The 23,938-nt window shown below is 34.9% G+C and overlaps 1 protein-coding gene across 1 annotated transcript in view; it reads right to left on the bottom strand.

Annotated features, from left to right (window-relative positions):
- The window catches only part of LOC103091436 (mediator of RNA polymerase II transcription subunit 13), a gene marked incomplete at its 3' end in the record, with an annotated part of 58,055 nt that overhangs the window by 4,736 nt on the left and 29,381 nt on the right, over window positions 1-23,938 (bottom strand). Inside the window, exons 7-12 of the mRNA XM_007449088.1 lie at window positions 23,279-23,441; window positions 22,973-23,083; window positions 13,861-14,544; window positions 3,730-3,943; window positions 2,648-2,729; window positions 203-324 (exon numbers count right to left, since the gene is read on the bottom strand). Of these exons, the coding sequence (XP_007449150.1) occupies window positions 203-324; window positions 2,648-2,729; window positions 3,730-3,943; window positions 13,861-14,544; window positions 22,973-23,083; window positions 23,279-23,441 (1,376 nt within the window). The remainder of the gene's footprint in view (window positions 1-202; window positions 325-2,647; window positions 2,730-3,729; window positions 3,944-13,860; window positions 14,545-22,972; window positions 23,084-23,278; window positions 23,442-23,938) is intronic.

Below are 23,938 nucleotides of genomic sequence, written 5' to 3'. Positions count from 1 at the left end.
GCGGTGCAGCCAGAAAAAAAGACAAAAAAGGCTCAAACATGAGGTTAAAAAAGGACACCAATTAAAGAAATTTTCTTCCAAAATATATCCTATTGCTCAGGGCTAAAACATAGTATTCAAGTCACATATCACTTCTGAAAAATAAACTTATATAAAATCAAGGAAAACAAATTATAATTGTAATCATTAATAAGATACTCACTGTCAGTTCATCTTCATCAGAATTAAAAAGATTATCAAGGTCAGTATAAGAGACAGCCAGGTCTGAGTCATAAATCAAACTGGTTGATGGAGGACGGGCATGACTAGTAGGGCGTGGAGCATCTACATATGTCAACCAGAAAAAAAAAATCAAAAATTCTACTACTGACCAAATGAGTATTATTCTATTTATTTAAGCTAGACATATAACTTTATAAGGGTGTTATGCAATAACAAATGGTGACTTGTTTAAAATTTAGCCATTTATTTTCATAGAAATAAACTTTTAAATATATGGTCATACCTTCCCCAGGAAGCTCACCAAAGGCTATGTAATCCATAACATAGCTAAGTAATCTATATTAATAATATGTCAAATAAAAACATAAACACTATCAGGACAACAGAATTAAACACACACACATTTAATTTTTCTATCTTCCTGAAATATAAAGGAAGCACAGATTAATTAAGTTCTCTGGCTCTTGAGTCAGACAGACTATTAATTTGAATCCCAACCCTAACACTAACAGTATGACAAGAATTAAATGTGATAAAGCACTTTTGCCCAGTGCCAGGCACTTAAGTACTCACTTAAGTACCTCTTAGTTAAGTTTCATTTCAGTTCTAAAATTTTTTCCTTTTTTCTTCTTCCCCAGTTTTAGTGAAAAAAATGACTACTTTAGAAAAAATAAAAATACAAATGAAAGTTAAATTCCTCTTACATTCCCACACAAGAAAAAAAAAAAAGCAATTTGGTGTATAAACCTTCCAAAGCATCCTCAGAATGGTTAAACAACTTGAAATAGCTCTCCCTTTCAGAAAGGTGAAAGTCACTTTCCAAGTGCCTCTGCACATTGTCCTAAAGATTCACTAAAGCAGTAGTTCTGAAATTTTTAGAGTGTGTAAAAATCATCTAGGATATTTATTAAAAACCAAGATTTCCCAGTTTCACCGCAAAACATGCTCCAGAATGTGGCAGATGGTCCACATTTTGAGAAAGCCACACCACAGGGACAATTACACATTTCCTATATCCTAGGGTAGGTAAACAGGCTAAAAAACCCAAATTGTTAACTCACTTTAAGCTACTTAGAATCACTGACCACTAAATTTATTTCATGAAAGACCATCTCTTCCTTATTCAGATGACCTTTTTTTCTTATTCCTGTTTTTGGTTGCACAGAGCCTGAGTGACCTTCTCTATTTATTCCAAATACTGAAACAAAACTTTGCCCCTAAAAGACACATGCCAAAGGACAACTTCATCTGCCTCCATCAAAAATTAAACAGATCTTGTAAAAGAACTAATATATCATGTCTCTCTATTCTATTCACAAGTAGCACAAGTCAGACACTTTCAAAGTGGAGTCTTCACCACTGTATCTCCAGTGCCGAGAAAAGTGCCTACACATAACATGTGCTCAATAAATATTTGTTAAATTAATGACCTCAGCAACAGTTCTTCTAACCTGGGGAGAGGGGTAAAAAGGACAACCAAATAACAGTAAAGTCTAATTCATAAATTGCGTTTTTAGATCTGAGAGAGATCTCAGGCGATGATCTTATACTATCTCCTCATTTTACAGCTGAAAATTATTTTTATTTGTTAAAAAGGGAGGGACTTCCCTAGTGGCACAGTGGTTAAGAATCCGCCTGCCAATGTAAGGGACACAGGTTCGATCCCTGGTCCAGGAAGATCCCACATGCTGCAGAGCAACTAAGCCCGCCTGCCACAACTACTGAAGCCCAAGCACCTAGAGCCCATACTTGACAACAGAGAAGCCACTACAGTGAGAGACCTATGCGCCGCAACAAGGAGCAGCCCCCACTCACCGCAACTAGAAAAAGCCCATGCACAGCAATGAAGACCCAAGGAAGCCAAAAATAAAAATTAAAAAAAAAATAAAAGGAAAGACGTTCCAACAATTCAAAACAGAATTTCTATCACCTAAACTCGCTTCTCCCAGTACAAGATAAACAATAAATCCATCATTTTAAGATAGGTCCCTTTCTATGAAACATATGAATTATGCAAAAAGGAACACTAAAAGTCCAACAATGTCAGATTACTTTGGAGTAACAATCTTGGAATGCAGTATTTTAAAAAAGAAAATTAGGACTTCCCTGGTGGCGCAGTGGTTAAGAATCCGCCTGCCATGCAGGGGACACGGGTTTGATCCCTGGTCCGGGAAGATCCCACATGCTGCAGAGCACTTAAGCCTGTGTGCCACGACTGCTGAGCCTGCGCTCTAGAGCCCGCGAGCCACATCTACAGAGCCTGCATGCTGCAAGTACTGAAGCCCGTGCGTCTAAAGCCCGTGCTCCGCAGCGAGAAGAAGCCACCGCAATGAGAAGCCCGCGCACCACAACGAAGACCCAACACAGCCAAAAATAAATAAATAAAATTAAAAAAAAATAAAATTAAATTAAATTAAAGTTTTACCTTGCTTGATAGAGGGACTAAATAATGACATAGCATCTTCTTCATGTGATAACACTGTTACACTAGATGGCACATCTTCTACCTGCATACAATATTACACATTAGACTGAAATACATATTTTACCAATAATAAAATATACCAACTATTGAGTAGCTATGTATCAAGCATTCTGCTGGGTGTAGTACAGACATCAATAACTCTCACAACTAACCTATATGATAAGGAAGTAGTACACTCATTTTACAGACAAAAAATAGTTCTAAAGATAACCCAGGAAATACAGCTGATAAGTAGCGGAGCTGGGATTTCAACCTAAATCTGCCAAATCCCAAAGTCCATGTTCTTTCTACAATACCTACTGCTTTCCCAGATACTACTGTTTTCACATTTACAGAAGAACAAAATGTCAAGTACCTGGCACACAGTAAGGCTAAATAAAACTTTGTGAAATGAATTCTTTGTATTAAACATTGGGTCCTTTTTGCAATTTTACAGCTTTCAATTTCCAATTTTGTATTTACAGCAAAATTCTTATCTAGCAGAATTATCTTAATAGATTTCTGTGTCCTTAATAGATCCTCAAATATTTGATTTTTAAAATTTTAATCAAGTAAGTATCTGTACATCTCACACTTTATTCTCATAACATTTTACTTTCAGGGGCACTACAGGTTCTTGATTCACATATTCAAAATATCATGTGTTTTATAAACTCAGTGATGTATATTTTACTGCATTTTTGAAAACTGGTAATTCACTTACAGCATAGTTTAACTCAGAATCAAAACAGTTCGTCTACCTAAATGTCCTGATTTCAATATAACAGAAATTAATGCACTCTTTCTCCAACCTCAAAACTTTTACAACAAAAAATAAAGATCTTTTCATTATCAGAGACCAGCTACAATTTCAAGCCCATACAAGCTCTTAAATTGTGTACAATGTGCCTGATTTACCTATTTTTAAAAAATGTTTTTCTAAGTTAAAATGATGAATTTTTTTTCCCCCGAATTCAAGTGTGGTACTACATGCAGAGCTACAGATCATCAGTGACACTTTGGTGTACTTTGATTTCTCTTACCTTGTGTTTTTTTCCAGCTTCTCTCTCATTATTTTGTCTATCTTTCTTATCAGGAAAAAGGAATTCCTCATCTCCTTCAACAAATGCATATGGATCAATTTTAGGTTCTTGTTCTGAATCAGATGCTATTGCTGAAAGATACTGATTTTTAATTTGATATTGCTGCACTAATTCATCAGAAACTTTTAAAGGTTTCTTACATTGCACCATTAACCTGCATAAAAAAAAAAGAAAATTAATCATATTCTCCATAAAAGTTTAACAGATTTCCAAAATGACTTAAGTATCATAAACTTTTTAGAATTATTAAAAAAAAAAGAATTATTTAAAGACGATCTAATTTTCAATCCTTCATTTTACAAATGAAAAAACTGAGGCATAGAAAAGTTATGTGATTTACCGAAGTATCAAATTTAGCAATAGAGAAATGGAGCTAAAATCCTGGTCTCATAGTCTTTCCACCAAAATGTGCTGTCTTTTGGTTATCCACTCTGTTCCCAAGTCCTCAATTGCATTAACTTGTCCAAATCCATTCACTTGAAAGGGATTCAAATCTAAACTGTTCCAGCACAGAAACTCTCAAAATGTGGGCTATACAGTGAGACACTACTTTTATACAATTTATACCTTTCTACGATGAAAGTGATTATCCTTTTCCTACTGCCATGAGTGGATATATTTTAAGTTTAAAAAACTTAAGAGCATGACTTGTGTTTCATAAAAATAACATTATTACCATAAATCCAGCAAAACGTTTTACAGTGTCAAACAGAGTTTCGGCGCAAGTATCTCAGAGGTTTTTACTAATCACGCTGGAAAATCAATTATTAGTTTTTTGGTTCCCATGGTGAATGATAAATATATGTTTATACTGTCCTAAAATATCCGATAAAATGACAAAGGACAACAGAACAAGCGAGAAGACAACACTGAAGTTAGAAAGATGAACTATTGGAAAGAGACCAAAGAAAGGTGAAATCTAAGGCTTAGAGAGGGAAGACAAAAGAAGCCGATCTGCACCACAGAACCCTGGAAATCATCAGGACTTTTCCATCTCTGAAGACCAAGGTGCTTGGTGAGTGGGAATAGAGACATGATTCATTTTTGGTTTGTTTATGACACTTTTAGACTCCCAAATTCATGTTCTCTATGGTGTGCAAAGCTGAGATTCCCATGCTGCCATAATAATGGCAGCCAGGCTTCTAGTCAGATAACGCTCAAAATCCTGCAATGACTATTTTACCCTGAGTAAAAAACAAAGTCCTTATAATATCCTACCAAAGCTTTCCATGATCAGTCTCCTCTTTTCCCCTCCAACTTCATCTTCTGTTATTCTACTCCTCCCTCTCTTACTCTTCTTCCAAGGTCTTCCTTGATATTCCTCAAACAGGTCAGACACACTTCTGGCTGTTCTCTGTCTGGAACATTCTTCCTCCAAATATCTGCATGGCCAACTCCCTCACTTCAAGCCTTTAAATGTCACCTTATCTACGAGATCTTATTTAAAATTGCAATATGCCCACTGCCTCAACATTGATCTCCCTTACCGGGCTCTGTTTTTCCCTCCATAGCATTTATCTCTTAATATACTATATAATTTGCTTATGTTCATGGTTGTCTGTCACTCCCACTAGACTATAAGCCTCTAAATGTCAGGGATCTTAACTTTGTTTACTGAACTATCCCAAATGCCTAGAAGAGTGCCTGGCACATAATAGGTGCTCAATAAATACCTGCTAAATTAATACATGAAATCTAAAAGCCACACAGGATTGAGATACTGTTTGCATTAATAATTCTAAAATACAGTATGTTGTACTTTGAAATAAATCATCTTTATTCATTAGGAAGTGATACTGCTGCCGCTACTTGTCTGACCTGAGTATCAGGACAAAACAATCATAAGAGAAGTAAGGTTTGGAATCAATAAAGGTATTTGCTAGTTTATAAATTCTTTGAATGACAGAGATATCGTATCTTGTTAATCTATTCACCAATGTCCAGCACTAGAAGCACTCTATACCCTATAAACTAAGGTTGAAACAGAGGTCATCAAAAGAATAACTGACATTTTCTAAACATGCTATCAAATATGATATATGTCACTGTTATTTCAATGTGCCTCAGATTTATCCCCAAACTAAAATCCCAAGTCTACAAAAACTTTCTTCCATAGGAACATAGTGCTAACGTAACTGTCAATGGGCTATATTCTACAATTACCTGTTAGAATAGTTCTGGTCTATAAATGAATAAGCATTCATTTCTTAGAAGAAGCTTTGTACCTCACCATATTAGACCCTAAATGTTTCCTGAATTGTCTATCAGATATCAATGTGAATCTTTTCAAAATAGCACTTCCGTCTATTTTGACATATATTTTCTTATTTAATACTTAACATCACATCATGAAAATAGGAACCAGAGGGTGTGCTCTCCTTGATATGAAAATTATGTTGAAAGAAATGGTCACATGGTGGCAGAGTTAGGGCTGGAAAGATTTTAAGTATGCCAATTCACATAACTATTCATAGGCGAAAAGTATAAGAACCTACCCCCCTCAACCCCAGTCACTAAGCTGAAAGACTACTCTGTATTGAGGTGAATAAAACAACCGTTTTTCATATTAAGTTGTCCTCTAGCAGAAGCATAAAAACTGCCACACTCTTTATGCAAGTAGTTATTAAGCTAGTAGGCAGTAACATTAAAAGGAAAAATCCTACACTGCACAGGGCTCTACTAGGAATAAAAATGAGTAAATCAAATGCAATACCTAAAGACAACTTTTTGTTATTTTATTGAATGGTTCTCACAGACAGTGGGATATGCAAAGAATTTAAATGAAGTCAATAATATCAAGAGTATCGTCAAAATAAAAATATAAATTTACATTACACATCCTTCTATATTTAAAACTGATAAAAATAGAAATTAAAATTGCTATTTTTTTAAGAGATGCCAGATTAAAAACTCAAGTTAGCATTTCTTCACTCTCCAACTGTATAGTATACATACACTTTTTGTGAACAGGAACAACACACCTCTCCTTTTCTAAAAGGAACTTTCACATATAGCCAAAGAGTTAACTACAGAGATAGTTTCAATCAAATATAAAGCTAAATACAGACAAACTGGAAAAGAATGATTAGGTACAGCCATGAACAGGAAGCTTTGCAATGCCCATAGCAAACTGAAATTACTTTTATATTATTCATTAACTATATCTCCTTCCTCTCACTGTGACAGTTACATACTATCCTAAAATGTACTTGTAGAGAATTTAACATGGCCTATGGCATATGCTTTTATGCCTTTATTCAATAAAAATTCTTCTAGACAAGGTGTGACAATATTTTAGAATTGGCAATTACAGGAGATAAGCTACAGTTCAGGAAATGTTAATGAAGAAATGAATTCAATAAATCTCAAAAAAATTTTAATAGTAACTTTTCCAGTACCATCTCCAATATTCATAACCAGTCCTTAAACTGAGTCAAGCTAGCTGTCAAAAGTATAGCTTTATTGCATTAAAATATCAAATAAGGAAGACTTAAAGAAAAAAAATCTTAAAAAGAAAAAAATCTTAAAAGATTTAGAATACAATAAATCAAAACAAGTTTATTTCATCATAGACTTCTATGAAACAAAAATTGGAAACTATCTTTTAGAGATAAAATAATGCATTATATAACTGGATACATACAACAAAAATCTGGTATATACATATTATATACAACGTAAGAGCTAGTTCTATTGAGGGATATTACGGTTAAGATATCATGATGTATTTTTTATACTGAAGAAGACATAATAAGAACTATGCTCAAGTACAGTTCTTTGTTCAGGGTTTAGAAAGGTTCCTTCTGAATCAAGAGTTACAGACTGTTTAAGGCTGGCACAAATTCTACTAAAACTAAGTGCTAGACCCTTGAAAAAATATATTTAAAAACAACTGTAATGTTTCCTGGCAGAAATTTTGCTTTCTTTAAAACTTACAAGGCCTTAAGCCACTATTCTAAAATAGACATTATCATTAACTAATAAAGAAACTAAAAATAATTAGAAGCAAAAAGAAAATAAAGATATTTGCCACAGATGTGTATATCTTGTGTGGGAGATATGCTATACTCCACCCCCAACCTCTCTCTCTCCCCTCCAAATAAATTCTAACAAATTAGAAAAGGAAATTTGCTTTAAAGTAGTTGCTAAAAAATCTGGCATCGACTGCTGCACATGAAGTCTAAGAATAAAGGAAATGCTTAGAAATGATGAAGTAATTTCTCTGCACTAGTTAAGCAGCCACCACCATCTAAAACTGAAAAAGAGTACCTCTTTTTATCTACCTATTATGAAAGCCTAGTGCCCACCCCTTAATACCAATCAATGGAAAACTTCATTTATTTATGCCAAATGGAAACTGAGTTGTCACTTAACATAAATAAAACAAAGGTCTAAATTTCTCCTCCATAATTTTCTAAAAAGGCACACATCTGTAGACGTCAACTACTATAAAGAAACCATTTTTAAATTTCTACTGATGCATTCTTGTCCCTCTGCATTATATATCTAATTGGCCATAAAGTTCTTTAGTCTACTCCACAACCTCTATAAAATCCCTCCATCCCTACCATGTCTTTCTAATTTCCTAATGAGGCCCCTGTATCACCTTATAAATAATATTTTGCCACTCCATTATATAACCTAACCCCACTCTTTAGGTCTCATTTCTCACCATAACACATCAAACCACTAAGCAGCACCCTATAATCTATCCATACAAAACTACATAAAGCTTCTGATCTCCATAAATGGAATTATTCTCCACTCTGGCTCTGCATCCCTACTATATCTTATATATATATAGCTGTGTCAGAGAATTTAATGCTATTTTCCATTAGACTACAATTTCATTTAGGGCCAGGACCCAAATTTACCTTATACCCCAACAGTGCCTTACAGTATCTTGTATATTATAGAAATTTCAGTTTTATTCAAACTGAAAAAGTGCATCTTTGAGGAGTATGAATTAAAAAAAAAAGATAATCTTCCTAAGAAAGGATAAAAAATATAGGAGTTGCAACAGCCCTCTAATTAACCTCATTAAAATTAAATGCTATATATTTTAAAACATTTTCAAAACTCAAAGCATGGAAAAAGATAATAGAAATTTACAATGACTGGGTAACACAAATTCACAAATTTTTTTATATAAAACAAACCAGGTTTTTGAATGGATTACTCTTATTACCAGAAATATGTTTCATCATATTATATCTTTAAAAATACAGAATGCTTCTACAAAGAATTTAAGATTGTTTAAATGACATTAAGAAAGCATAATAGTAATTCTTAGAATTTATTTTTAATGACAAGGGACATCATCTGACTTTGTCACTGGCTTTGCCAACTTGCCACAAGGAGATGACTGACCCTCACATGATATCCCATCTCAAATAATATTAAGAGCAGATACTTGAATTAATAAGCTATTCCAACAAGATCTTTTTAACTATGAGAAAAAATAACTTTTGTTTTAGCGTAACACGAACACTGAAGACCATGCCAGGTATTTTACTGTGGTTTGGGGAGACTAAAGCAGTATGGGAGAGAGCTCCCTAGTGAAACTTAATCATTAAACATGTTTGGCATATCTAATTTAATAACTTTTAACAGAAACTTGAACTCTAGAGTAAGTTATTTGTAACATTAAAGCACCTCAACATTACTAACATTTTGGGCTGCAAAATTCCTTGTTACGGGGGACAGTCTTATACACTGTAAGATATTTAGCAGCATCCCTGGCCTCTACCTACCAGATGTCAGTAGCACACACCCAGCTGTGACAACCAAAATGTCTCTAGTCATTGCCAAATGTCACCTGGGGGTGGGGGGGTGGGAAGCGGCCAGAAACTGCTCCAATTGAGAACTACTGCCAGTAACTTCAGGAAGATAAAATAAAATCATCTAGATGATTAAAACGTAAGACCAAAACTTCTAACCTACCAAGTATAAAACCGGTGTATTCCACAAATATTTCTCAGTTCATATAGCAGCGAGGACTCTGATGGTTGACCTTCTGTGATATCTACCCTATTCTAATCTAGTATTATAATACGAAAACAAGGATTCTATCTACAAGTAATTTGTGACACAACACACATTTTAGTAACTAGCATAACCAAAACTGTATTCATATTCAACTTTAAAAACAAAAAAACCTCTATTCAATCTTTTTTGTCTTCTTTTTATGAGGCAGAAAAGGATGGTGACCAGGAACAGGTAGAGGCATGTATTTTTCTTAATTTACATAATCATGACCCAGAACCATTCTACTCAGCATACATTATGTTTCTTTCTCATTCTTATTCAATGAGAAAAATGCCAAAGTACTTTTAGAACCGACTCTTAAGGTTAAGCTGTATTAACCTCTAAGAGACCTTCATTTCACTTACAGATGCTCATGCACACAAGCAGCCAATACACTAAATAAAGTTATGGCTAGAATTCTTAAACCCAATGAATATAATATGTCCATAAAAACTCACTCTTAAAGTTCTTAAAACTGAAAATATTTACATCACTACATTTTTACATACATTAAATAAGAAAATATAACACCTAGAAAGAAATGTTTTAAAATCATAAAGTAATCTAGGACCATACTGTCATTTCATTCATCCAACATTTGCTGAATGTCTATGTGCCTAGGATTGTTCTGGGAAGGCATGCGTGCGTGTGTGCGTGCGTGCATGTAAGTTGGAAGAACATAGTAGTGCACAAGACCAAGTCCTTGCCCTCATAGAGCTTACATTCTAATAGGGAAGAGACCATTAACAAATATATAATTTCAGATAACTATATATATGGAGAAAATGAAAGTAGTACACAGGATAGGTTGTGACTTGGGGATTAAAGAGAGGTCACAATTTAGGTACTGTGGTCAAGGAAATACCTCCTGAGAAGGTAACTTTTGAGTTCAACCCCGTAATGCAATTCTAAAGGCCATGAAGAATGACCTTAACTTTTTTGAAGGAATAGCAAGAAAGCTGGTGTGGTTAAATCAGGAAGCAAACAGGAGAGCAGTAAATACAAGTAAAGAGAAAGAGTATGGATTTTATTCTAAATATGAAGAGTTTTAAGCAAATGAGTAACATATTTAACTTACAATGATCACTCTGACTGCTGTATAGAGACTACATAAAGAGAAGTATAGAATCAAGGAGACCAACAGTTTCAGGCAAGAGTTGAAGTTAGCTTGGATTTTTATATTACATCCAGCACAGATTAAGACCTTTTAAGCCTTGTTTCCAAGACATCATTCGCTTTCGAGAAATCTGCTGACTTATTAACTAAGTTAGTCATCTTCCATGATCATAAGGGTATTCTGAAGTCCCTCAATTTCAAGTCCAGATTAATTTTCATTTTAAAAAAAGTCATACTAGAATGCTTTTAAGATTCAAAGTGCTAGATGAAGCACACGGGTTTGTCTACTAAAATAATAACCAAGGAATTTTAAAAGAAAATACATCTCTAACAGTAGGGAAAATGAGAAAGAAGCTATAAATATATCAGGAATTTTACTTAGTGTCAGGGAAGCTCAAAATCAACGAAACACAGCAGAGAAAGTTCATGGCTTACAATACGCAAGAGGGGGCTAAGGGCAAACTATATAAACAACAGGAGAGCCAAACTGCCTAAAAACCAGAGAAAATCTGGACTTACATCTCTAGACAGAAATGAAAAAAAGCTGAAAAAGGAGAAACAGGGTGTTCCTATTTTTTTTATAACCATTTAAAAAATCAAAGTATAGTTTATTTACAATGTTGTGTGTTTCAGGTGTACAGCAAAGTGATTCTGTTTTGTGTGTGTATATATACATTCTTTTTCAGATTCTTTTCCATTATAGGTTATTACAAGATATTGTAATATAGTTCCCTGTGCTATACAGCAGGTCCTTGTTTATCTATTTTATATATAGTAGCGTGTATACGTTAATCCCAAACTCCTGATTTATTCCCCTGCCCCTGCCCCCCAGTCCTGAAAGGGTTCCTTTTCTAAGAAAAATGAATAAACTACCTGGTGAAGGCACAAGATCCTTTTCATCCTGGAAGTTTAGGTACAAGGCCTCCCCTCCTAAATATCCCCTACCCCATTACCATAAAGCAAAGTTTCTGGAACTGATACACAGTTCATTCTAAAATATTTGTTGAGTGAGCTAAGTCCTGCCAATCAACAAGGCTCTGCCTTTATACACAAAATTTCCAATCAGCTCATCTATTCATTCCCTCATTCTAAAATGTGTAAGATCAAACAGTAAGAAGAAATATGATGAGAATCAGTACAGTAAAGAAAAAGACTCAAATAAAGTAATTCTAAAGGAAAAAAAGTTACAGGACATTAAACAAGGGGTTGCTATTTAAAAAAAAAAAAGCTTAGAAATTAAAAAACCATGAGAAACAAATATTAAGACTTTAAGAAAAGGGCTAGAAGTTGAGGAATCCCCTCAGGAAAAAAAGATGGAAAATGAGAGAAAATACAGAAGTTCAACATCTGAATTCTAGAGGTTCTGCAGAGAACGGGGGGAAAAAAATGGAGATATTTTCCAAGAAAAGAGAAACTTCCCAGTGACGGGACAAAAAAGACTTCAAATTGAACCAGCCTTCCTCAAAAGTTCAGTACAAGGACTGAATAAAAGAACACTATGTATACACATATTCTTGCGAAATTTCAACATTCTAAGCTAAAGACCCTAAAAGTTTGAAAGACTGATAGAGAAGGAAATGTAATCTTTGCAAACTACTTGGCCTTGCATTAATAAATAGGTAGACAGTTTTAATGAATATAACGGTAAAATGAATATAATGGTTGGTTGACTTCACCTTTAAAAAAAACACTGTAACTGATTCACTTTGCTTTACACCTGAAACCAACATAACACTGTAAACTAATACTCCAATAAAAATTTTTTAAAACCCCACTATAGATAAAAATGCAAAAAGCTTGTGTGACAGATAATAAATATAATCAGAACAACACAGAAAGTAAAGGGAGACCTGAAAAAAAACCTATTTCTGCCCCAAAGTATGTCATATATATTGTGGACAAAGGCGGCAAACCACAGAACAGAGGAAGATATCTGTAGCACATATAACTAATACAAGATTGATAGCCAGAATATACAAAGAATAATTAGGAGGAACAGAAAAGAAAAAAAAAATGGACTAAAAATGATATCTGAGGCACATATAATTAATATAAGATTAATAACCAGAATATGAAAAGAATAAATCAGGAAAAAAAAGAAACGAAAATAGACTAAAACATATGATATACAGGCCTGTAAACACTTTAAGTGATGCTTAACCTCACTAGGAATCTAAAACATAGTAAGACAATAATAGGCCATTCTGCATGCAGCAGATTAGCCAAATTAAAAGTCTCATAATACCAAGTACTGAGGAAAATGTAGAACAGCTATTCCCACACTCTGCTGGTTGATGAGGGTGTAAACTAGTATAGCTTGGAGAGTAACTTGGCAACAACCCTTCATGTTGAATATCGACATACCCCATGGCCCAGCAATTCCACTTTTTGCTGTATTCCCTAGAGGAATTCTTATGTATATAAGTATACAAGGAAATGTGTACAAAAAAGTTCACTGCTACATCCTTTGTGAAAAATTGAAAATAACCAACATGTCCATCTCAAGAGAGTAGATAAATTATGGCATATTCATAACAAAGAAATACTAGAGAGCAAGTAAAATGAATTAACTAGAGCTACATGAATAAAAACATGTATAGAAATGATAAATACCAAATTCAGGACAGTGGAAGGAAGAATGGAGGAAGAAAAATAGTACACAGGGGTTCTAACTGTACGTAAAATTCTTAAGTTTGTTGATGGATAAATGTTATTATTTTCTCCACTTTTCTGTGACTAAAATATTTCATAATAAAGAGGTCCCCTGAGGAAAAAACAGTAAAGAAATTATGCAAAATTAATACTCAAATACTCAAAGGATTTATTATTGTAAATCCTACCCTGAAACCATTCTGGAGTCCTACTATTAAGAACCTACATCATTTCCACCCTTAAATTATAATAGTGACTATTAAAAAAAATACATACTCTGTAACTGATGTTACACTTTCCTGTCCAAAAGGTCCAACTGGATCATCCTTGAATTTATCACTTGGAAGTTGAGGTGGTAAAAACTCTAAATCTTTTTTCTTTGGGACCTTGTAATACTTCCAGGCTATATTAGCTTCATCTTCTTCCAAGTTTACTGCTGTACCAACATATATTGTAGGTTCTACAGCTTCCTGGAATTGAGCTGGGAAAGACTGGGATAAACTGTCTATCCTATCTTCAATTGGTTTAGAAGGAACCAAGGGATCCGGTGTTGGCATTTGATAAAAATGTTGACTTTGAGGAGTTGAAGGTGTTTTAGTCACTCCTTCATCAACCACATCACATGGGTGAGGACTAAGTGGGGGTGGCTGAGGTGAATTTGCCATTTCAGTGCCATGCATCTGAGGAGTCTTTGCTACATCATTAGTTCGGATGTTTGAAAATCTCACTTGACTGTCTGGAGCAGAGATCACAAGTCTTTGGCTGGCTGAATCTGTGTCCATGCCAACATCATCGCTAACAGATACACGATGGTGAAAAGGAGTCAAGGGGCGTTTTTGTGGTTTTTCACTCTTTTCTTGCTTTTCATTGGTCTTGTGCTTTGGAAGTACTTGTTGTTGCTGACTTAAAGTTGGTGCCTGTCCTTGTTGTCCAGGATTTCTTGGTTTGAGATTTTTGTGCCTGAAAAGTTAAAAGAAAGGTTTATTTATAGTATAACTATTATATCAGAGTATACAAGTTAACAGCATTAGAAATTTTGGATGTCATTTGTTTTTCACACATAATCCTAAAAGTAAAATTATTTGAATTTACATAGAAAAAAAAAATACTTTGTTCAGTGGCCTAAAACTAAGAGCATGCAGAAAGCTTCATAAAAGCCAATCTCTCATCCTCATTTAACATGTGATCGATAGCCAAAGATGACCTGCCTTACATAATCTAAATATCTTAGTATCTGAATACAGAGATAAGATTCTAGTTATTTTAATATAAAAAGGTATAAAATGTCCTCAAATTTATTCATTTATGAATGTACCTGATATTTTACCATTAGTAATTGTTATAAATCAATGTCAACAGCTTGGCTGAGCTCAGTCATCATCTACGATCCTACAGCAACGAGCTAGGAAACTTACTCTACTGGACTGAAGTTAGATCAATCAAGACTGTAGTTATCTCCATCTGGATAGTTCTGGAATTGACTGGTTGATGCCCCATACCATACCTACCTTCCTTCTCCCAAGGCTTACCAATACAGAAAGAATAAGCTGACTGGAAAGGAAAAAGAAAAGGAAGTACCCAAAAGAATTTATTCCTCATGATGTGAAGCAATTTTAAATTGAAGAATTTAAAACTATATACCTTAAAATCTAATAATTTTATTCAAAGTTTAAGATTTCTTTCAGTGCAGTAAAAATACTGTGCACTTGGAGATTTCCAAATTCAACTGATATTAATGTTTATAAAATACTTTTTAAGTAAAAAACTAGAAAAAAAATTTGCAGGGATTTGGAGTTAAAGCATTAAGTATTCATTAGGTTTTTTTGTTTGTTTTCTTTTTACAATATACTTTATTAATGGTTTTGTTATATCAGAGGTAACCTGAAAGACTATTAAAAAGCAGTGGCAGGCACTTTTTCAAAGAACCCTCTCTACTGAGGGAACATGCTGAGACACCCTTTTGTACAGAGCCTGGGACCTCTTATTGTACAGGAGGGGAAAAAAAGCATGAAAGTTATCAAAGAAAACTGCAGTTATGTCAAAAGGACACAGGAGAAATCCATCATTACTCTGACACCAAAACCAAAGACATCATAAGAAAAGGAAATCACAGAACAATATTCCTTGAGAACAGATGTAAATCATTAACAAAATGAACAAATGAGTAATATATAAACTGAGAATACATCATAACCAAATGGAATTTGTCCCACGAATGTAAGGTGTAACATTCACAAGAAAAAAACCAATATTATTCATCACATAACAGAATAAAACAGAAAACCATATGATTATCTCAATAAATATAGAAAAACATGACAAAATTCAACACCTATTCATATAAAAAGATGCAGCAAGTATTAGAACTTAGTCCAATGAAGGACGTCTATGAAAAACTACAACTAACATCATACTTAATGATGGAAGACTAAATATTTTCTCCCTAAGACTAGGAACAAAGCAAGAGTATTAACTCTCAACATTTCTTTTCAACAATTTTATTGAAAGTCTTAGCCAATGCAACAAGTCAAGAAAAAAAAAAAAGAGATCAGAGATTTCAAAAGAAGAAGAAAACCTGTCTTTATTCATAGTAAACATGATTAGAACTTTACAATGAAGGCATCAGGCTGATCCCCACCTTCTTAGTTTTAACATTATTAAAAGTGGGATAACCGGGCATATGTCTCTTCTGATGTGACACCATACAAAGCAACACAGCACTGCCTATGTAGTATTCTCGCCAAAAATATTAAACCTGAACCTAATTAAGCCTCTAGATCAGCAGTGTCCAAAATAACTTTCTGTGATGATAGAAATGTTCTATATGTGGCTACTAAGAACTAGAAATGTGACTTGTGCAATGGAGGGGCTAAATTTTTATTTAAATCCAGTTACTTTGAATTTAAATAGCCACAGGGACTTCCCTGGTGGTCCAGTGGTTAAGACTCCATGCTTCCACTGCAGGGGGCATGAGTTCGATCCCTGGTCCAGGAACTAAGATCCTGCATGCCGAGTAGTGTGGCCAAGTAAATAAATAAATTTAAATAGTGACTAGTGGTTACAAACATAGCTAGTATTAGTGGACATGGCTCTAGAGCTACCTTCCATTTACAGAAATGCAAGGGATAAAAGAAGTTAAATGACACCAGAAGAACAAGTTAAAATACATGACAAATTGAGAAAATCCATAATGTGGGACATTCTATAGAAACACCTGACCTAGTTTCTCCAACCAAGTCAATGTCATAAAAGGAGGAAGAGGATTAAAAGAGAGACCTGGAAAACTTAACAATCAAATGTCTACTCCTTATTTGAATCCTAGTCAAACCAACCAACTACAAAAAGATATTTCTGAGACATATCAGTAGAAGGTATCAGATGATACCAATAAAATACTGTTCCTTTTATCAGGTGTGATAATGGAATTATAGCTACGTAAGAAAATATTAACATTTTTTAGAGTTGCATACTGAAGTAGGAGTGAAATGACGGTATTTAAGATTTGCTTTAAAAATCTTCAGCAAGAGGGATTCCCTGGTGGCGCAGTGGTTGACAGTCCACCTGCCGACGCAGGGGACGCGGGTTCGTGCCCCGGTCTGGGAGGATCCCACGTGCTGTGGAGCGGCTGGGCCCGTGAGCCATGGCCGCTGAGCCTGTGCATCCGGAGCCTGTGCTCCGCAACGGGAGAGGCCGCAACAGTGAGAGGCCCGCATACCACAAAAAAATAAATCTTCAGCAAGAGTGCAGCACGGGTGACTGGCCAAATAAAGCATTATACCTCAACAGTATCATGGAGTACTATGAACTTAAAAGAAAAAAGAGAGTGGAACTATATGTGCTAATAAGGAAAGATACCCAGGATAACTGTTTTTCAAAAAAAGCACATTGAAGAACAGTATACAAAGCATGATTCCACTTGTGGAAAAGAAAACAGGCAGGCAGATCTACATACATGCATAACAGGGAGAACCTGTCATTTTAAGTTTTATATTCGTGTGCATTATTTAAATTTTTTAAATAGAATTTTAAAAAATTTAATAAAGTTATTGGTCGTTAAAAAACAAACAGTAGGTTCTATCCAATGTAAGAATAACCCCTTCTCTAACCAACCCCTCTTCGAATATTTTCAATGACAAGGACCACATTTCCTTATGAGGAAATGCAGCTCCTCCAGTTGTTAGAAAATAATATATTGACTAGAAACCTGTCTTTTCTATATCAGACATTTATATATGTGTGTGTATGTATATTTTTTTGCCTATATCCAGACATTAGTCCTATTTTGAACTCTATTTCTAAAGCTGTGCTGTCCAAGAATGGTATCCAAAGTCACACGTGGCTAACTAGGAACTCAAAACGTGGAGAGTACAAATTGAGATGTGCTGTAAGTGTAAAATATCCACCAATTTTTAAAGACATTTATGAAGGAAAGAATGTCAACTATCTCTTCTAATCTGTTTTTTTTTAAGGTTATTTTATGACATATAGTTTTTTGTTTTTTTAATTTATTCTTGGCTGCGTTGGGTCTTTGTTGCTGTGTGCGGGCTTTCTCTAGTTGCGGCAACTGGGGGCTACTCTTCATTGCAGTGCACAGGCTTCTCATTGTGGTGGCTTCTCTTGTTGCGGAGCACAAGCTCTATGCACGTGGGCTTCAGTAGTTGCGGCACGTGGGCTCAATAGTTGTGGCGCATGGGCTTAGGTGCTCCCCGGCATGTGGGATCTTCCTGGACCAAGGCTTGAACCCGTGTCCCCTGCGTTTTTGGCAGGCAGATTCTTAACCACTGCGTCACCAGGGAAGTCCTCTAACCTGCTTTTTGCTTTGGAAGATATAGTTGATTTCTATAAAAGTATTTTATTCATGTTAATTTGTACTGGTTTTTGTTATTTTTTAAATAAACTAAGCACTGCTTTAAAATTTCCCTAAAATGATATAAATAGACGTGACCCACATAAATAAAAGCATGTTCGGATACCCTATAATTTTTAAGAGTGTAAATGAGTTTTGAAACCAAAAGCTTAAGAATTCATCAAGTTATGCAAGGCACTAAGGAGAAAAACAATCTCCAATAATCTGAGGTGAGCTACCTGGTTACATTCCAAGTATACAAGGGATGTGAAAAGTAAACAGCCATACATTCCTTTGTCCTTCCATAAGGCAAAGAAACTATTAATTTGGGCTATATACGAATAGCAATGGCTCTCCAAAACTTTGGTAACATTAAATCATAGTTCCTTTCTTCTATATAGACCTTTCCCTAAAAGCTAGTCTTCTTTAGAGACAACTGAATTTCATATTAGAAATCAACCAAGTTGGAGAATCTTTCTAAAAAAGTTGTTGTCCTGAAAGTATCACAGAGTGATTCCTTTAATTATTTTTCCTATTAATTGAAGTTCCTAGTATTTTAGTGTTAATATCTAAAATTTATTGTATTGCTTTCTACTTATACAGCTTGCTAAGTGCTAATTTTCTTATGAACATTCCATGAGACTAAAGCCTAATATCCATAAATGTGCAGTTTTTAATCTCACTAACAACTGAAAAATGCCAATTAGAACAATTTTATGCTTTTCACTTACTATAATGGGAAAAAAATAATTTTAAGGACAGCTCTCAGATCAGTGAAAGCATAAGAAAAACCAGCACTCTTATATGCAAGAAGTGGGAGTGAAACTGGTAGAAGCTTTCTGAAGTCACAAGCAAAGTATTTAAATAGCCCCCTTGCCCACAACTCTCTATCATATCACCCACCTAATTTTATTTCCTTCTTAGCACTCACCACTCTTAAATTTTAAAAGGATTAAGAATTTTTTTTGAAAACTAATTATCTGCCCCACTCCCCTTAGCATGAAGGCTTCACAACAGCAGGAGCCTTGTTCACTAATGTATCCTGAGCCTTGGACATCGTCTATCACAGAGTGTCAAAAAAAAAAGTCTAATAAATAACTAATAGTCAGAAAAGTATGATTTTTTAAAAAGTAAACACAAACAAAAAAACCTTTGGAAACAACCTATTTGTCCATCAAACCCAGAATGATTAAATACACTATGGTACTTCCATTCAGTGGAATGCCAAGAAGTTTTTTTAAAACAATAAAGCAGATCCACAAGTAACTAGAATGGAGCGATCTAAGGCACATGAAGTGAAAAAATAAACTGCCAAATACATCTGTATTATGTTCATGTGTTGGGAGGAGAAACACATATACATACAATATTACAGAGAAAAGCATGAAAGGATAATACCTAATTGGCAAGTAGTTACTTCTAGGGAGAGAGTAGGCTTTGGAAAGAGAGTGGTCAAGCAGTACTTCAGCCTATTTGTATAATTTAAATTTCTTAAAATCACATATACATCATGCAAACTGCTTATACTTATGCAATTTTTTTTCAAATCAATTTCTAAGAGTCCAGTCCTATCTTTCACACAGAGTAAATGTACTACAATCATTTATCAAAAAACAAAACAGAGGAAAATGAGGTAACGGAGAAAGCAGGAACAGGAGGGGAGCTTCAATCACTTCTGTGGCTGAAAGGACAGTAAGATGAAGTAATCTCATCAGATCACAGACGCTCGGGATGGTGCTACAACCACAGCAGGAACTGCCCAATGGTAACGGGAACCACAGAAGAAGGGGCTGTTAATGGGACACAGAGCTGTTGCTGAAGTTGGCTCAAAAAAGGGGTGGGGAAATACCCTGGCTTCTTTCCTCCTCTTATCAACCAATCTTCTCTTAGTGCCTCCAACTAGCCAACTCCAAAAAGCAAGTAAGCCTAATCAAATCATCACACTGACATCTTAAAATCATACAATATCATTTGTCAGTTATATCGCAATAAAACTGGGGGGGGGAAACCAAAAAACACATGTTAAAAGCAAGGGAGCCTAGGAATTCTAACTCCCTGCAAAACAGAACAGAGCAGGGAAAATGTAGGGATAGATTTGAGAACAGACTGGCTGACTAGTACAGTCAGTTATCAATGTATGCGCTACCTCCTATATTCTATACCAGGAGAGGATACACATAACAGGGTGGCTCCAAGTCTGTTTCAAGCCTTACTTATGAACTAAAGAAGAGAACCAGATTTGCGGGGGAGAGGCAGGGGTACAGGAGGAATCTACAATATGCAGTAGTAAAAAAAAAAAAAAAGTGAATGAAAAAAATAAAGTAAATGATTAGAAACACTATATTTACTAGAAGGGTAAATTTACCAAAGCTAGGGAACATATAGATTATAGGAAATTTCATCATATCAAAGCTCTAAATACCTAGGAGGAAGTTCTGGAATTAGGAAAGAAAGTATGTTTTTAAAAATAAAAGTTCGGCTTAGAGCAAGAATTAAAACTTACGTTTACCAACATGCATTTTGAGTGTCTTCCTCTACAACTATTCTAGACAAATAGACTTAAAACCCAAATCTTTCAAAAAGAATAAAGCAATGCCTAGGTTAGAAACTAAAAAAGAAGAGCTGCTTGATAAAAATGCCAAAACAGTGAAAGAAAAGTCTAATTTCATTTAAGCATTCTATCGGTCTTAGACCAGGGATTGGCAAACTTTTTTGGTAAAGGACCAGATGGTAAACATTTTAGACTCTGGGGGGCCATACAGTCTGTCTTGTAACCACTCAACTCTGTAAAAGCAGCCAGTTAATATGTGTATGAACAGATGTGGCTCTGTCCCAATAAATTCTTATCTATGGACACTAAAATTTGAATTTCACATAACTTTCGAAAAATATTTTCCTTTCATTATTTTCAAATATTTACAACTGTAAAAATCATTTCAGCTCACACACCATATAAAATAGGTGAGCCAAATGGGGTCAACAGATTGTAGTTTGCCAACAACCCCTGGTCTTAGTCAAATAATGCATTGAAGCCCTGCATTTCAAGAGTAAGTTTGGGACTTCCCAAACTTAGTCTTGAAATGCAGGGCTTCAATGCATTATTTGGGTACGAATCTGCCTGCCAATGCAGGGGACACGGGTTCCAGCCCTGGTCCAAGAAGATCCCACATGCCGCAGAGCAACTAATCCCATGTGCAACTACTGAGCCTGCACTCTAGAGCCCGCGAGCCACAACTACTGAGCCCGCATGCCCAGAGCCCATGCTCCGCAACAAGAGAAGCCACCGCAATGAGAAGCCCACGCACTGCAGCGAAGAGTAGCCCCTGCTCGCTGCCAACTAGAGAAAAACCCACGCACAGCAACGAAGACCCAACGCGGCCAAAAAAAAAAAAAAGACTAAGTTTGGTTTTTTTTCCCCTCAAGGTGAGTGTGGTTTTTACTACTTTAAACTGTTAAACAGGAGCTAATCTATCCATATTTTTATTCCAATCTCTCTTGTCAACAACAGAGGCAAGTTTTTAACAAGGTTACCAGACTTTAAAAAATTGTACAGTCTTTAATCCAAAGAATCTATATAAAAGAAAACAATCTATGCAAAAACACATCAGAACACTTGAGTCTGTCACTGCACTCAATCAAACAGAGCTAATGTAAGAAAAACCTTAGCCCTAACCTGCAAGCACTCCATCCCTTTGGCTCACAGCCATGACAAGAAGGGGTGGCCAACTGTGCATTTATTTGTAAGTCATGGTTAGGGATGTCAATGCCATTATTTATTTACTTGACTGCAAAAACATATGATCTATCTTTAATCTGTAGAATAAAATAATAAACTCTAGGCAACATAATCTTTAGGCCTGTGATAAATCTCATCAAAATCCCCAATATATAAAATAAATATCATTGCCTAAAAAATTCCAAGTACATCCATTCTTCTACCAACCTTTCAACCAACACAGTCTATTAGAAAGCCTGTATTTTTACAGTACAGCTTTGGTCCCTTGTAGAATCTTATTTTCTGAATCTTAGTTCAGCATTTCACCTACAGCTTGACCAAAGGGATGTTATAAGAAACTGCTGCACAAAACCCAATATTGTATTTACTATAAAAAAGACTGAGAAAAATTTTATCTCAGTATATCATATATCATCTTTTCTATGAGAATGCTTGGGAGAAATTTCTCAAGCACAGTGCCATTTATGAACACTTTTCTCAAGAGACTTGTGTTCCTCTTACCTTATAGATGCTATATATTCCATAAATCAGTATAAAATTCTTTTATTTGGCTATGAATCGAAGCTTTCACAGTCCAGCTCTGGTAACTGTATAAGAACCTATACATTTGTATGTCCTTCTACAATCAGCTCCGTATTACTGAATTTTTATTTTCCTCATACATTTTTCTTTTGGAAAAAATCCTAACTGTGTTTACGTAAGGTATCTCAAACAAAGTGGGGCCTAAGTATGCAACAGCATAAGAAACTACCACACATACGTGTATATACCGACATCAACCAAATGGAAAAGAAAAAAAAATCTACCTCAAACAGCTGCAATTTGTTCTTTGTGTAGCTTCAACAAAATCCCAGGATGCTACTTTATCAGCTGTCTCTTCTTCACATAGACCACCTGATGAAGCCGAATACTTCCTCCTAAGATTTGAAATTATAAAACTCTTTAGAATTCATAAAATTTTTTGTAACCCTGAATTAAGCATTAAAGTTGAATTTTTAAAAATCCATTTTTTCAATTAAAATCATATGAATAACAGTTTATACTTTAAATATCTCTTATCTACAAGTAACTACCAACATGAAATTTTAAAACTTGAAGATGAAAATACATACTTGTTCTGTGCTCTGTTCAAATTACATTCTTGCCAAACTCTATCCACCACATGATTTGCTAATTTTCTGGGTATTTTCCCACCATGATGGCTAGTACTATCAGAGCTGAAGCCATCAGATACTGAAGAAAATGTGATCCATTTCTGGGCAGACTGAGGATCAACTGAAAACAAAAAAGAACAGGCTGTAGGAGAATAAAGGTAGGTTTAAAATAACATTATTTTGTTTTTGTTTTTTTAAATTTCTGATATAACTTGCCCTGGTAAGATAGACAGCTGGATAGATAACTTACCAGTAGCTATCTGGAAAGCCTACTTATATTCTGAGGCAAAAAAGCATGTCACTTTACTTAAAATACAGAGAGCAAAAAAAAAAAAAATTTGAACAGGGAATGGGAACTGGATGATAGTGTTATATCAGTGTTAATTTCCTGACTTGGAAGATTAAATGGTAGTCATATAGGAAAGTGTACTTAATTTTGGGAAACAGACTGAGTACTTAGGGGTGATGGGCATCATCCCATGATGGGGCATCATCATGTCTGCAGCTTTTTCTCAAATGGTTCAGAAAAAGATCAGTTATAAGGAATGTATGCATAGACAGAGGGTGATGGAGCAAATGTTAACAGTTTGGGAATCTGAATGAGAAGAGTTCCTTGCA

Source organism: Lipotes vexillifer, unplaced genomic scaffold, assembly GCF_000442215.2.
Source record: "Lipotes vexillifer unplaced genomic scaffold, Lipotes_vexillifer_v1.1 scaffold433, whole genome shotgun sequence".
Classification (NCBI taxonomy): Eukaryota; Metazoa; Chordata; class Mammalia; order Artiodactyla; family Lipotidae; genus Lipotes; species Lipotes vexillifer.
The sequence above is the reverse complement of the archived record's forward strand: the minus strand, read 5'-3'. Positions and strand labels throughout refer to the sequence as shown.